The 15,779-nt window shown below is 41.4% G+C and overlaps 1 protein-coding gene across 3 annotated transcripts; it reads left to right on the top strand.

The window, feature by feature from the left end:
* The first annotated feature begins 1,415 nt into the window (after window positions 1-1,415).
* slc6a3 (solute carrier family 6 member 3) lies at window positions 1,416-14,073 on the top strand. 3 transcript variants are annotated; one of them, XM_040165288.2, is made up of 16 exons: window positions 1,416-1,770; window positions 2,507-2,628; window positions 3,024-3,234; window positions 3,877-4,008; window positions 5,971-6,187; window positions 7,120-7,258; window positions 7,971-8,105; window positions 8,930-9,033; window positions 9,628-9,752; window positions 9,862-9,974; window positions 10,197-10,325; window positions 10,465-10,564; window positions 11,751-11,851; window positions 12,028-12,195; window positions 12,294-12,365; window positions 12,545-14,073. In XM_040165288.2, the coding sequence occupies exons 2-16, from the start codon at window positions 2,572-2,574 to the stop codon at window positions 12,566-12,568; spliced, it is 1,827 nt and encodes a 608-aa protein (XP_040021222.2). In that variant the 5' UTR covers window positions 1,416-1,770; window positions 2,507-2,571; the 3' UTR covers window positions 12,569-14,073. The 3 variants fall into 3 exon arrangements, with proteins under 3 accessions (XP_040021222.2, XP_040021223.2, XP_077950282.1); XM_040165289.2 differs by having other exon boundaries at window positions 1,446-1,770; window positions 2,533-2,628; XM_078094156.1 differs by lacking the exon at window positions 1,416-1,770 and having other exon boundaries at window positions 2,491-2,628.
* Window positions 14,074-15,779: the final 1,706 nt, after the last annotated feature.

Genomic DNA, 15,779 nt, shown 5'->3' with positions numbered 1-15,779 from the left:
CTTTCGACATAAATACGTAAATTGATGTAACTCCACTGTACATGGTCAGGTGTTTGTTTTTTCAAATTTGACATGTTTGCAACTCCAAGTATGTAAACAATGACGCACTATTTGTAATCCCAGTCGTAGTGCCTCCTACTAGTAAGTGGACGTTAAGATCCTCATAATGCTTTTTGTGGAATGCTGTGCCACAAAAAACAAAAAGCTCAAGTAAAGACACATACCTTCATATCTTAATAATTCTCTAAGGAGCACGTTTTCAAGCCAACCTGAAGTTTTTTTTTGCCAGTTCCAGACATTACCGAACGTAACTTTAACTCCTCCTATGCAATTGTTTCAAAGAGCTCAGTAAAGCCATAAGGCCTCGATGATTTGTAAATGTATGTATGTAAAAGTTGAGCTTTCATGGAACTCCATGCTTGTGTTGTCATTTGGTTTGCCATCATACATCTGTTTTAACTTGACTGCAGTTGGTCAAAACGTCCCAAACTTGACATGCTTGATGAGTTGTGGACCTCGGCATGCTAATATCAACTCATGGTCATAGCGCCACCTACTGACAGCCAAGCAGCTCTACAATTGCCGCAGTCCAAAAACTGAACTCCCCACAAAAAAAGACTTCTCTGATCTAAATATGTGCAAAGTAAGATGTTTTGAGAGCAAAAATTGAATGAAAAATAATTCTGAAACGCTTGAATGTAGAGTTTTCAGTAACAGTACATTGAATTGTTTGTTTGTTTGGTGTGTAATGTAAAGCAATTCAATGCAACCTGAAGTATATATATATATATATATCAAGCTGCACCTATTGCTGTTGTAGATTCCAGATTGTACTTTATGAACTCAACTTTGGCGTTACATTTGTTTCTCTCCAAAAAGATGTTTGTCTTTTTCCACACGGAAATATACATTCTGCTTTTTCTCCTCAACTCCTTCCGCTGCGGGTCCCTAAGCGGTGATTGTCAGAGCCACCTGCACAAACAACCCATTGGTTGTGATAACTGCATTTTCTTTGGCACTCTGTAATGATACAAACATTCACTGTTTTATAGATATTTACAGGCGCACATTTCTAATTGCATTCGGAGCTTTAGTCAACGCTTAAGGCCTTGCAAAATGGCCTGATGGTCACAGAAATTATTTTGTGCTTCAACCAGAGTCCTGCCAGCACCCTCGTTGTGTGCAGAGGTGCGAGGGGCCCGATCGATGCTGCTTGCAGCGTAATGTTTGCTTGTGTTTACTTCACAGATTTACAGACACGAGGGAAAAGTCATTCAGGGAAAGTGCCTTAATCAGCTGAGAAGAAAATGCAATGATGTGGGAGAGAGGAGGAGGTGAGTACGGAGGGTGGGAGGAAGGGAGGAGTGACGGCGATAGGTTGGGGTGGGTGGGGGGGTTGTTGTTGATTGATTCTCATACAAGAGTGGTATTGCAGACAGATCTCCATACCAGACCACAGGGTGCTGTGAGATCTGTGTGTCTCGCTGTGAGGGGCTTTCTAGAACTGCCACAGACTTTTTCTGTCTTCCTCCTCGTCTCCTGTCCTATTGTGGATGTAAATCTCTTACTGTCGTTTTTTTATTCTTTCAGTTTCTAAAAAAAAAGAAAAAAAATGTATGCTTTAAACTTGGTTTGAGTCTGAAATATCGAGGACGGTCCAGGTGAATATGGTCAGCATCAGTTTGCAGCACACTGAAGAGCCTCAGCACGCCTGGAATTAAATTGTTTAAACTGACCGGTGGAGGAGCTTTTGCGTGACATATTTTAAAGGTGAGTGCTTTTGTTTCCTTTAAATATATTTATTTTGTGACGTAACACATATTTCCTATTATTATACACTTTATTATTGTGCATGTGTATGCATGTATTTATATAAAATGTAATGGTGAAATTTACTGAACAAATTATTAAATTCAGTGGAATGGTTTAAATATGAAGATGATCAAAACATTTTACAATTTTAATGTTTTTGAAAATATGTATATTCCCATTTCAACAGACTAGATGTTTTCATCTGTAATTTTAAATAGCCACATTAAAAAGCAAAAAAAAATGTACAAAATATAAAACATTATTTAGCTATATTAACTTTAATATTATTTTAGTGAAACGTTTTTAGGGGGAAATCTGGTCAAAATTAGCTGGACATGTTGACGTTAACAGGGTTAGTAGATACTGGGCCAAATCTGAGCAAAATGGCGATCAACAAGTGTGAAATGAAAGGAGCATGCTGTGATGGCCTGGTGGAGACGCTCCCCATGCCATTCTGTTACATGCAGACTCATTGCAGACTCTGCTCATCTCCACTCTCCTCCTAATCCGTCTGCGTCAAACCAGGTGTCACTCAAAAACATCGACAGATCTGAATGTATATAACGACATTGTTTGTCTCCTGTGATTATCTCCTATACTGTTTTTAAAAAAAACATGTTTACGCTAAATGTCGTGCTAACCTGATTAAGTGTGGTTACATTTGCAATTGTAACCCAGTTCCCCTCCAAAATAGATTTCTCCTTCCTCCTCCACAACCAGCGAGATCTCACCTCCGAAGCCTGAGACCCCGTCGCCCTGATGTCCTCGCTTGTAGCCCCGGAAAAGCCCCCCTCCGACACCATGGGCCCTAAGGAGGTTAGTGCGTAGCTTACAAAGGCAGTGGAATAATGGCATGCAATTCATGCTGATAGAACAAACAAAAACAAATTAACGACACTAAGCTTCTTAATTATGTTCATTTATCTCTTATCTCTTATCTCAGTAATCCATCACGCAGGGTGGGGAAAATGACTGCAATAGTAGCGAAAGCCACATTTTCTGTACCCTAAAATGGATTGAATGGCGTCTTATGTCAAATCTAGTCTTAACTGCTCGTAGGACTGCATGTAACGCCTGATGCATAAAGAGTTGATAGCCGCTGTCTGACATGAGTTTAAGAGAATAATGCAGTGGTGATGCTTTGATCACTAAAAGAGACTTCAAATTGCCCTTTTGAATTGGATTGATTCTGAACCACTCAATGTCTCTAGGTGGAGCTGACCCTGGTGAAGGAACAGAACGGGGTTCAGTTCACCTCGAGCGCCATCGTGGCTCCGGCCCCGACTCAGATTAACTCCAGTGGGGAGGAGGAGAGGGAGACCTGGGGGAAGAAAATCGACTTCCTCCTGTCTGTGATCGGATTTGCCGTGGACCTCGCCAACGTCTGGAGATTTCCCTACCTGTGCTATAAAAATGGAGGAGGTGAGATGGGATAAAGGGGCGCAGTTGATGAAGAGAGCGCCCGTCGATGGGTTCATGCACTTAACTCACATTCATTCACAGACTATTTGCACATGTATTCAGGTCGAAGTTTGTGTGCGTGTTCCTTGTTTTTGTTGGTTGCTGTTTGAGTTTTTTTCCCCCTTTTACAGAGATCAAAATAGGGGAAAAACCACCACAGCTGCTCTGAATAGATTAGCTCTAACAATCACTGCCACTAATTATGGCTGTTTAACATAGAGCTGCCATTACGTTGAGGAGCTATAAATAATACTGCAGCCGTAGTCCAGGCTTATATCTCCCCCGAATCTGGCATGCTGTCACACCTGTATCTTTTTCAAGGGAAAGGACAGTTTTATTTGAGTAACTAAACCCCAATATTTTTCTCTTTATTATTACTTGTTGCATGTTATGCTTTTCATTTCTGGCAGCATATTTAAGGGGGAGAGAGAGAGACGTTGTGTTTGGTGGTCGGCACCAAGGGGCCTGAACACAAGGAATTTTTTTAATTTTAATAGGTTAAAAAGTTTTAATAGCCGCCATATTTCCTACTTTAACTGCACTGACGTTTGATTCGTGTGTGTGTGTGTGTGTGTGTGTGTGTGTGTGTGTGTGCGCGCGTAGGTGCGTTCCTCGTGCCATACCTGTTCTTCATGGTGATAGCAGGCATGCCTCTCTTCTACATGGAGCTGGCTCTGGGACAGTATAACAGGGAGGGGGCAGCAGGAGTCTGGAAGATCTGTCCCATATTTAAAGGTAGGAAATGGTCACATGACGCTCGAACAGGAATGCTTTCACACGCATTCTAAATATCCGTCATGCTATTCACATGCCCATGTGTCTGATAACAGACTTTTTAACATCTGCACGTGTTTCTGTCTGCTGGTCTGCCCACCTGCCTGTCTGTCCACCTGCCTGTCTGTCCACCTGCCAGTCCCCTTTGTCTCCTCGTCTGTGGCGTAGAGCTGGGCGGCAGGCATTGTTTATCCTCCACAGAACATCAGGCTCTGTTGGCACTCAGATGGAAAGCAAATGAAAATTGGGCTTTTAGACTCTTGTCCTGATTGTCCAAATCCTTCTGTCAAACAGTGGCGAGGGGTACTTATCCACACGTCGATAAGCAAAGCGCAGTTCGGGAGAAAGCCACCCAAACGTGCACTAATGGAAAAACAAACATTTAGACCAATTGCTTCTGAGCAAAGTCATTGGTTGGAAATATAATAACACGCTTTGCTTGGTTCAACTTTATATTCTCTACGCACAGTCTGCAGAGTGTGATGCGAGTGTATTTGTTCTTTCTCCTAAGGTGCATTTTTAACATCGCCATATGAATTTAAAGATGCAACAGAAATTGAGCCTCAAACGCCATAGTTGCACAAAGACCAGCTGTTGCTCCACTGTCTTTGTGTGTGTGTGTGTGTGTGTGTGCGCCTCCTGAACTTGTGCCGTCTGTCAGGGGACACGCTGAGCAGGTTGACGTTCTAATCACACGTTTCACTCTCTCTCTGTCTCTCAGCAGGGGGATGATGATAATTATTCAAATGTACACATACACGTTCCCGTATTGACAGTAATTATTCTGATCAACAAGCTGGTTTCCTCTCAGGATCAATGCATTTGAAAAAAATGCCAAAGAAAGGCCGACTAAGCGGGAGAGAGGGAGGGATGGCTTGGCCTCATGTGGCGCTAATAAGAGGCATCGCTCCCTGGACAAATATCACATCCACATCACAGGGGGAATCAATAAGGCACACTGTCGGTCATGCCACTTGGCAAGAGATAACAATTACATTTCGCCTTGGAAGAGGACATTGTTTCAGATGTATAGAAAGGGTAGATGTGTTGATAATTAGAGGCATGAAGAGGCAATCTTCAGAAGCCGCTGTGCTTCCTGTGAGACTGCGGGCCGTGTTTCATAGGCTGCTGTCGTCATACTGAGTGAGAAACGGCTCGCGGCGTGCGCTCTGGTGGTGTAATCTGTCAGGATCTAGTCGGTGTTAATTATGAACCGTATTTGGAAGATAGTACTGTTTCTGCTCCTTATGACCAAATACTATAACATCATAATTTCATTAGTTTAAAAACATTCCTGCAATAAAGTGATAATCTAAAAGTTTTATTTTTATATAAACGGCACTATGGCTTTTTGAGGTCAAACAATGGTGAGTTAGCCTACGACACACACAGCTGTTATGTTTGCAGGATTATGACCCGGGTGTCTGTGCTGAAATAAGTGAGATTCAAAAACATACCTGTTAGGATTAGCACTGTCACTGTTTACTGTGGGGTGCATGATAAAAGCATCCAGTATGCTAAACGTGTGTGTTGCATGCAAGTGTGAAAAGGTGGCCAACATCCAAGGAAACATAACGTTTTGTTTCCCCGAGCAAGACAATTAACATGTATTAGAACACGGCAGGAATCCTCTCGTGTATGTATGAAGCTATTTACTGCAGCTGATCAAGCTTTTGGCATTTATAACTTATTCACATGCAGTAAGGTAGTCGCTGGGGTTGGAGTGTCCAGTTTCCAGTACATGGGACAAGTAGCCAACCTCCAAATGTTTGCAGGAACAGTAAGAGCACTGTTGCCATGGCAGTGGCATGAAGGATGGTCAATGGTGCTGATTCATGTATTGAACACAGTCTCTCCTCTTCCAATCAATACATCTCTGTCTTTAATGCCTATAAATGTGATTCATTTGTGTGCCCCCAACAGGTGTAGGGTTTACAGTGATCCTCATTTCCCTCTACGTCGGTTTCTACTATAATGTCATCATCTCCTGGGCGCTGTTCTACCTCTTCTCCTCGTTTACTAGCGAGCTGCCGTGGGTCCATTGCAACAATACTTGGAACAGTCCTAACTGCTCCGACTGGGCTGACAACAGCTCAATCGGTGACATTTACAAGGCAACCCCTGCTCAGGAGTACTTTGAGTAAGTCGGGCTGAACTCGGGCTGTAATGTTTATTGATTCATATTTTTGGGGATGTATTTTTTTCATATTCAAGAAAACACAATTACACAGATGAAAAGTCAGTTTGCACCGCCGTCCACTCTTCAAAGAACTGAGCAGCTAATTGTGAATGTGAGATGTGGCAGAGACCAAAAAGAAGATTAGGACTGATGTATGGACATCAGAATGTGTGTATTTGTCCAAACGCTTCGGCTTTATATCTCCAATGCACAATGTCCACAGGAAACTACCACAATCTCACAATAGCTGCAACCACATGTGTGTGCTTTATAGGGCGAAGAAAATGTGGCGGCCAAAAGATAAAACTGAATAGACTTGTAATGTCTTAGAATACCAATTTATGAGTAATCCCAAATAAAAGACATTAGATAATCCAAAGTACAACAGTTTTCCTCAGAATGGATCTAAAGTTTGGATGCATTTAAATTAAGCTGAGTCCGAAGTTCTAAAAGCGAACAGATGTCTCCGCCAACAGTATGGAAAGGGGGGGGTGAGGGTGTATCTATCTCCTGACAGTTTGTGACATGTGATCCAGGCTGGTTGAAATAGCAGTGTGCTGGTGCCGTTTACGCAGAACCACCTGCAGACAATTTGACCACATCAGTCCAACAGTGTTAAACATCCTAATCCATTTGTCTGAAATGACCCGGCTCACATACTCAGCAATGTTCTGTATTCCAGGTGAAACATCAACAACACGTTACCTTTTGTTGCCAGTGCAGTTTTTCTATTCGTCTGTCACGATCTTTGAGACATTTAACTTTACTAAGTTCCAACATTTTCAAGCAACCGGCGCTTACATGTCTCTGGTCACCAATGAAGCTGCAGGTACAGAGCTAGATTGCTTTGTAGGCCTGCTGTAAATCAACGACTGAACACTCTCTTTCCCTAGACGAGGGGTGCTCCACATTCAGGACAGTAATGGTATTGATGATCTGGGCCGACCACGTTGGCAGTTGACTTCCTGTCTAGCCGTGGTGATTGTTCTGCTCTACTTTAGTCTCTGGAAGGGAGTCAAGACTTCTGGCAAGGTAGGAATTTTTACAACCCCCATGTTTCTTGTATGTGAAACCCATAAAAGTATTGTTTTATCGAATTTTTGATACCAGAGCAAAGCAAATATGTTTTCCATAGCAGCAAAACACATTTTAAAGTTTTTCATGCTCTCTAAGCTGGTGGAAAAAAGTATTGAGACGCTTTACTTTCAGTTCAGTTTCCTTTCGCATAATATTCCTAATTGAAAGTAGTAGCCTTTCTTTCAGGTGGCTTGAATAGGTGCTGCGGCCCTCATCTACAACAGTAACCTACTTGTCTTTGCTCTCGTGCTGTTACTCTTCTTTGTTTAATTCAAGTCTAGTTTAGTTTTAGTTATTTCGTTTGTTTTAGTTCAAACTGGGAAGCATGCAGACGGCCGCCTGGTGCAGGTGGTGTAATACTCTGATTACCTCAATAGAGCCCTTCTCAAAACAACTCTTTAAAGCAGGTTTTAACAAATAAGAAAACAAAACTATGTGGCTGTTTTAGAACGGTAATAACCTTGTCCAGTCATTTCATCTGGCCCAAATATAATGATTGGATGGTCTAGCTGTGTCTGTATGCCGACGTGCCTTCATTCTGCCCGTGCACTGAACGCTCATCATCGGAGTCCTGCTAGCGTGACAGTGTTCTGCGTGTGTGTGTGTGTGTGTGTGTGTGTGTGTGTGTGTGTGTGTGTGTGTGTGTGTGTGCGTGCAACCCGTTCAGGTCGTGTGGATCACGGCCACAATGCCCTACGTGGTCCTGACTGTGCTTCTGCTCCGTGGAGTCACCCTGCCTGGAGCCATTGATGGCATTAAGGCCTACCTCTCTGTGGACTTCCTCAAACTCTGTGACGCCAAGGTGAGTCGCAACTGTTCTTTTTTTTTTTTTACAACTGCAAACATAATGATGTAACTTCCCTGTTTAAGGATTGCCAGCAGCAATGAGTGAGTGCCTGGAAGCAAAGGCAATATTGACTTTATTTTTAATATTATCTGACTGTGTTTCATTATCACAAAAAAGATGGGATAAGAAAGAATAACTTGATAAATAAACAAAATAAATGAATGAGATGTATGACAATATATATAATTGGGGAACACACAAAGTTCTTTAATTAGGGCGGTTGCAGGGTTCGATGGTCAGCTCTTTCAGTCTACATGTCAATATACTGAACCACAAATTGCTCCTATGGGTGTGAATCACTGTTTGAAGACCAGAAAGGCCTGATATATATATATATATATATATATATATATATATATAAAGTCCATTTCCCATTGATTACCATTGCAACGTTGGTTTACAATATAAAGTGCTGTTAGAAAAAATGGAGAAAATACTTGTTTGTTTCCTATATCTAATACGTTCCTCATCTGTGAAAGCTGCTATCACAACACCAAAGAGCTTGATAAGTATGTATGCAGGACTAAAGAACTCGGTTATGCAGAATGAGAGCGAAAGCGAGAAGAGGGACAGAGAGATGCATGGCAGCAATTGGGGAATTAGATTAGATAGATTCATGAAGCAGTAATTTGCAAAATTACCCCCCGTATTCAAGCGCGTCTTTCATCTACTGCTGTTGAATGAGTTTCCTGCAATTATCCCTAATAATGGCTTTTTTCCCTCTCCTGTGCCTTTTGTCTGACGCTTCACACAAGTGCGCTTGTTCTGTTGCTCCCCAGGTCTGGATCGAGGCAGCAACACAGATCTGTTTCTCTCTGGGAGTGGGGTTTGGTGTGCTAATCGCCTTTTCCAGCTACAACAAATTCAGCAACAACTGTTACAGGTACAAACACACGCGGCAAAGAATGAGGGAGGGGGGGGGGGGGTACACAGGGACAGACAGGGGACTGGGAGTTGCTTAACACACATACACAAACACACACACGACCCATAAGCAGGTGAATTACAATAACCTTTGAAGCTCCTTGAAACCCGCTATGTCTCTTTGACACCACGCTGGGCCACGGACAGCCGGAACAACAATCAAAACCGTCGCACTCTTTGAAAATCAGCAGGTTTTATCTCTGTCTGTTTTTTTATTTGTCTGTTTCTGATAACTGATTCCTCCATAAGCCAAACGCAAAACCACCGTCAACATATTTGGCCAATATGTCTGAATTTAAAAATGATGGACGGCTTTGCACATTATCTGCAGACTAGATCTTAGACTCCTCGCGTCCCTTTCACACATTCTTACACACTAAGTCCTTAGTATTCTTTCCTTAATTGAGGTAAGTTAAAGTCCAAACAGACAGCAGGCAGACACACATAATAGGCAAATCATGGACCATCTTACTAATCCATTCATTCATTCATTACAAAATCCTCCTGTACTGTTGTTTTATTTCACCTCTTATTATTTTATTTATCTATCCAGAGACGCGATCATCACAAGCTCCATCAACTCCTTGACCAGCTTCTTTTCCGGCTTCGTGGTCTTCTCCTTCCTTGGGTACATGTCCCACAAGCACAATGTCGCCCTGGACAAAGTTGCCAGAGACGGTACGGTATTATTTTTCCTACTTTTGACAAAGCTTTGATGTTCCAAATGCCTGGTTTGTTTGTGTTTTTTGCCCTTTTCTACCTCCCCATGCTTGAATTTGTTCCGTAGGTGCTGGTTTGGTGTTTGTCATTTACCCAGAAGCGATTGCGACGTTGCCTGGATCATCCGTGTGGGCTGTTATCTTCTTCATCATGCTGTTGACTCTTGGAATTGACAGTGCTGTAAGTATAAAACCCCTCAGAAGTCATTCCTGGAAATTCGACTAGGCTTAAAATCATCCTTAACTAGTCTGTTTCATTTTGAACTCAATAACGCAAAATGCCCGAACTGTTGGGATCCACTTATATTAGGCATCATCCCTCATGAATGCATCCATGTGCTACATCTACTGTGACCCGCTGACCTTGTGCTTTAATCCAATTCCTCACTATCTTCTGTTGTAGATGGGCGGGATGGAATCGGTGATCACGGGTCTAATTGACGAGTTCAAATGCCTCCACAAGCACAGAGAGCTGTTCACCCTCTTCATTGTTGTCTCCACGTTTCTCATATCCCTCTTCTGTGTTACAAATGTACGTATTCCACGGAGCAGTCTTACTCTTTCCCACAAACATTTTGTCATTTGCATCAACTGTATCATCAGATTCGTCTTCCCGTATTATCCGTTGAGCTTATTTTAAAAACACCATGATCGTACACTTGTCTCTCCAGGGCGGGATGTATGTGTTCACTCTGCTGGATCACTTTGCGGCAGGAACATCGATTCTCTTTGGAGTGCTTATTGAAGCCATCGGCATCGCATGGTTCTATGGTGAGAGAGATGGACAGCAGAAAAGAGGAATGAAAACCCGATGAATTATGTTTTCATGACCGACAAAGCTGATGCCATATCAAGGGTTTGATAAGGAATCATTTGTTATAGCTGTGCTGTGCCACAGGATGGTCGCATAGTTGCATTAGACGTACGGTGGCTGCAGCTAAAGGGCCTATTCCTTCTAGTGGTTTGGGCATCTTCATTCACTCTAAAAGTAAAAGGACACTGAAGCTGTGCTGCTCATTAGAGCTCAGTGAGGTCGAGTTGACGGCCTTTCGAACACCGTTGATGCTGCAAATGTTTTAACTCGGCAGTGAGATAACGCACCACATAAAGTAAACTGCAGCTGGGGAACAATTGTGGTGGGTGGCAAGTAGGGGTGACCTCAAGTCAATTGCTCTCTTTGTGACAATCTTTACAATGCTATATTGTTTATGTTTCAATCGTCCAATACACAAAATCTCTAAATTACTGTTTGTCTTTGCATACGATACAGAGCTTGGGGATTATTATCAAGCACTCTAGCCGTACAACACATAAGAAAGACTTAACTTGTATAGTAAAAACAGCCTCCACTTGTTACAGCACAACCACATAATGCAGCAGGCACAGAATATTAACAAAAAACCATGAAAAGGTCAGGGAAGAAGGTTTCCCTGACCTTCCGTATGGGGTTTCTTGTCTCATGTCTACTGAAACTGGACTGTAGAGGGATCCACGGAGGGATAAATCCTAACTACGCCCCCAGGTGGGGTCAGCATATTGCACCACTTTGGTGGGTCCTGACCTTGGCAAGCCAGATAAATCAAGCCTACGGCTTGGCGGATCTTTTTTCCCCCCATCCTCATAACTGCTGAGAGGAACCTTTGACCTCTGGCCACTGTGGTCTTTTGTTCCGCTGTCCTCTGGATAAATACATTGAGCTGTGCTGAATACCTGGCAGTGTGTCTGGACATATTCCTTTTCAGTGAGAGATGCCTTCCAGGCATGAATAAAAAAATAAAATAAAAAAAAGTAGAGCCAGGTGAGCTGGAAAAAAAAGAAGCTGTGATGAAGCAAAAATTGCAGTGGCTTATTAAAAATGACTCCACAATGATACTTTAGTCACCTACTGTCTTTACATTGTTTAGAGATTCTCAATACATGTCGTTCAAATGTATCAAAGTATCTCCATATATTCCAGGAGTGGACCGATTCAGTGACGACATTGAAGAAATGATCGGCCAGCGCCCCGGCTTGTACTGGAGGCTGTGCTGGAAGTTTGTCAGCCCGTGTTTCCTGCTGGTGAGTCTGTGCTTTCGTACCTCACATTTTTGTTTAGAGTGACTGGTGAATGCAGGTGTGATACAATGCTTGTGTTGGAATATTACAGTATTAAAGAGGATAGACAATTAACAGGAAATATTTTGAACCAATGCCGCCTCTGAGCTTTTTTGCATTTAAATCCTTTTCCTCCATAGTTTATGGTGGTGGTGAGCTTCGCCACGTTTAACCCCCCGAACTACGGCACCTATTCCTTTCCTCCGTGGGCTAACATGGTTGGATGGTGTCTGGCCATTTCCTCAATGTCCATGGTGCCTCTCTACGCCATCTACAAACTCTGCATTCTGCCTGGAAAGTTTTGCGATGTGAGTCGACTCTTAACTTAAATGGAAATGATCAAGTGTTCTTTTAGAATGTCGAACTTTAAGACTATTTAAATGTATCCACCCTTCTCCTTAAACAGAGACTGGCTTATGCCATCACCCCAGAGACGGAGCACCATTTAGTAGACAACGGGGAGGTTCGGCAGTTTACAGTAAGTGCAGACATTTTAATTTTTATTGAATCCCCGAAATTGTTTATTGCTGTGGTCAGCTGTAACCTTTTGACATTTGGATCAATATTTATCAATGATGTTAGATGTTCTCCCTATTGAAGGAGGTAGTAGAATAATGCATTGTTTAATTTCATGGACATATTTTATTTTCCCCACAGCTGCAACACTGGTTGGTGGTCTGAGAGAGAGAGAGAGAGAGAGAGAGAGAGAGAGAGAGAGAGAGAGAGACTGTACACTGGGTGGATGAAAGAATGAATGCACAGCAAAGGTCTGAAGAAAAATGAAGAGAACAGAAACTGCTATTTCGATGTATCACAATGGTGGTTGTGGGGGAAGGTGCAATCGAAACGTGCAGACAAAAAAATCCCCATAGACATTGTAGTGTGCTTTAACTTAGTTTTGAAGTGGTGGAACTGTGCAATGATCCTCTCCACCGTTGTGTTGGCGCTAGTGAATGGGATTCAGTTAAACGCGTAACATGGTGTTCAGGCGGCTTCTTCTCAAAAATAGTATAAATATTTTTCTTTTGGTCATGCGTATAGATTTCCCACAGATGGACTCAACATCTGGAATAGTTTATTAGATGACTTTTTGGAAATAAAATAGTTTTTATTAGTCAGACATGAACGCCACAGTTATAGGTTTCACTGAATCCCAGTCCATGTCTTGTTTATTCTATTATATGTACTTGCTCTTACAAAAGACTGTTATAGTAAATATAATTGTGACAGACCTAAGAAGAAAACGCCTACTTTTGTTTACATCAAAAGACATCGTCTGAATTACCTACAACTACTATGACACAACACTACCTGGGCTTTTTCACATCTCGTCTTAACGAAAAATGACTTATTAGTTACAAGTTAATAGTATTAGAATGTTTAAAAAGAAAAGTAATTTTCCCTTACGGTGTTCCTGCTATGGCTCACGCCGGATAAACCAACTAAAAGCACAAGCTGACCAGCAAAGCAGTTGGGAAGTATTACCAAGTGTTGACTTATTTTCCTTCCATCCCATTGGCGGATATATATTCTAAATATCCTGAATGGGTTCAAAAACCCCAAGGTTCATCTGCCTATTAAGTGAGCGAGCAACTTCAAAAAAAGGATCACTGACACGATGATAAAAACATCATCAGCTGCACTGCTGATTTAGTCAACCAAAGACTAAAACGATGTCAAATCAATAGACCACTTGATTGTTATACCAGGTTCACCGCCATCATTTGTAAGTTGGTGCCAATGCACTTTTCATTTTAGTTAATTTAACCTTAATTGTGTATTATTATACCCACATAGTTTAGGGTGGTGATTTACAGACATTGTCACAAAATCCAGAAAGCGTAATGCTTTAAATATATTTACAATACAGTTTAAGGCTCCTTTTTATTGAATTGCCAATTAATAGTGGGTAGTATAAATATATAGTCATTTAAGTGATATATCTGTGTAAGTAAATGTACTGTAGAGGGGCTTGTATCGTATTGTTGTGTATGACATAGAATAATGAGACCATGGACATATACACATAAACCCGTATATATTGTGTATACTTGTGGTACATGTAACACACTAAAGGGTGAATTCAATGGTAAGCCTGTACTGCTCTACTGTGGCTTGTGGTGTTTCTGACTGTAGGACTTTGTTTTGTACTGTCAAATAAAGTAGAATTAATGGAATTTTTACTTTTAAAATGTCCCTCTCTGCTTTGCCCTTTTCTTCAATCATTGTTACGATTAAATAACAATTATAGGTGCCAGAGAAAAAAAGCCACAAATGTGTGCACCCTCTCGAGAAATATTTTTGAGATGGGAAATTGGTGGCACAGATGGTGATTGGGTTAATTGAAGCCCTGGTATAGAAATTGAATTTGCAGATCAATATAACGATGCCTCTCACGGTGAATTTGACCTAATATCACACGTTACTTTGCACTATATAAGAGATATATTCTCTTTGTCAAATTAACCGCTGCATGCTCTTGATTTATGGATTGTATTTCATAATGACACATTCAGTGTATTACGGAGAATACACCATTCCGATGCGAGGAATCAAAGCTCTCTGGAGCAGAGGAGTCTTTAAGGTGACCGACAGCTTCTACATTCACCCCACAAGCATGACAGTACCTCAGCAAAGTGTGGAATTAAAGGCAGTGACCGCTATCGTACAATCGCCATGTCCTCAATAACCCATAAGAAAAACAAAATTAATTGTGTTCACCTGTCAAACTTCCTTTCTCATAACTGCAGTTGGCTCAAGCTATAGCCAGTGTTTGGTATTTCTCTTCCGGGGTAGTGGAGACACACAGCCGACTCCTGGAAGTCGATCCGATCCTTATGTTTGTGGATCCATCAAAGTTTTGAGTAATACAAGCACTGTTCGGGATATCATATTTTATTTCTATGAAATGCTCCACTGTGGCCCTTTAATGTTGTTCACACTTTAACACTCTATCCAAATATTGTGTTCAAAATTCCAAAATGAGCCACCAAATAGATCAATATGCACGTCATCAACATATATACAGTTGTGGTCAAACGTTTACATACACTTGTAAAGAGCATAATGTCATGGCTCTCTTGAGTTTACAGTTATTTCTACAAGTCAGATTTTTCTCTGATAGAGTGATTGGAACAGATACTCCTTCGTCACAAAAAACATTCATGAAGTTTTTTTTTTTTATGACTTTGACCACAACTGTCTAGGCAGTGATATTTCAGTGATAGTTTTAAGCTTTTTCCAGTTTGACAGCATGACTCTGGATCCAAAGTGCTCATTTCAGTAACCAGGGAGTCGAGGACAATCTGCACAGACAGAGGACCATAAATTCTTAGCAGACACAATGTGGAGATGTTTACTATTTAATGTATTGAAAATATTGAAACCCCCCCGGTTCCATTGGTCCTCACTGACGGTGGGAAAAGGGAATTATTATATAATTTGCTCACGCTCCTATTATAAATTGCAACAGTAAACCAGGTAATGTCTCCCATAAAACGTTGACCATCAGTCATTGTTTTTATTTCTTAGATCACATGGAAGGTGATATAGTGAATCTAAATATGTGTTTTCAAATTTCTCCTCTCTTCTATTTGCTGACCCTGAATCAAGGCTCAGACAAATGTCAAGCAAAGACAATCGCAAAGCAATTTTGGCCATACGAGGATCAGGTTTAAAAGGTGCAATTTTCACAACCAGAAAACGACAGCAATCATGTTTAATTTCATGTCTTGCAACAAACGGTGAAATCAAAAGGATATAAACAAGGATCAGGGTGGTGAACTTCAGCATATGATTTGGGGATTGCTTCAACACATGCCAAGTTTCCATCTAAAATTTAGTCTCATTTTTAGTTACTACTTTTGGTAAATTGGAATAAGAACATTCTAAT

Source organism: Gasterosteus aculeatus, chromosome 20 (genome assembly GCF_964276395.1).
Source record: "Gasterosteus aculeatus chromosome 20, fGasAcu3.hap1.1, whole genome shotgun sequence".
Taxonomy (NCBI): domain Eukaryota; kingdom Metazoa; phylum Chordata; class Actinopteri; order Perciformes; family Gasterosteidae; genus Gasterosteus; species Gasterosteus aculeatus.
This window is presented reverse-complemented; position numbering and strand designations above follow the sequence as displayed.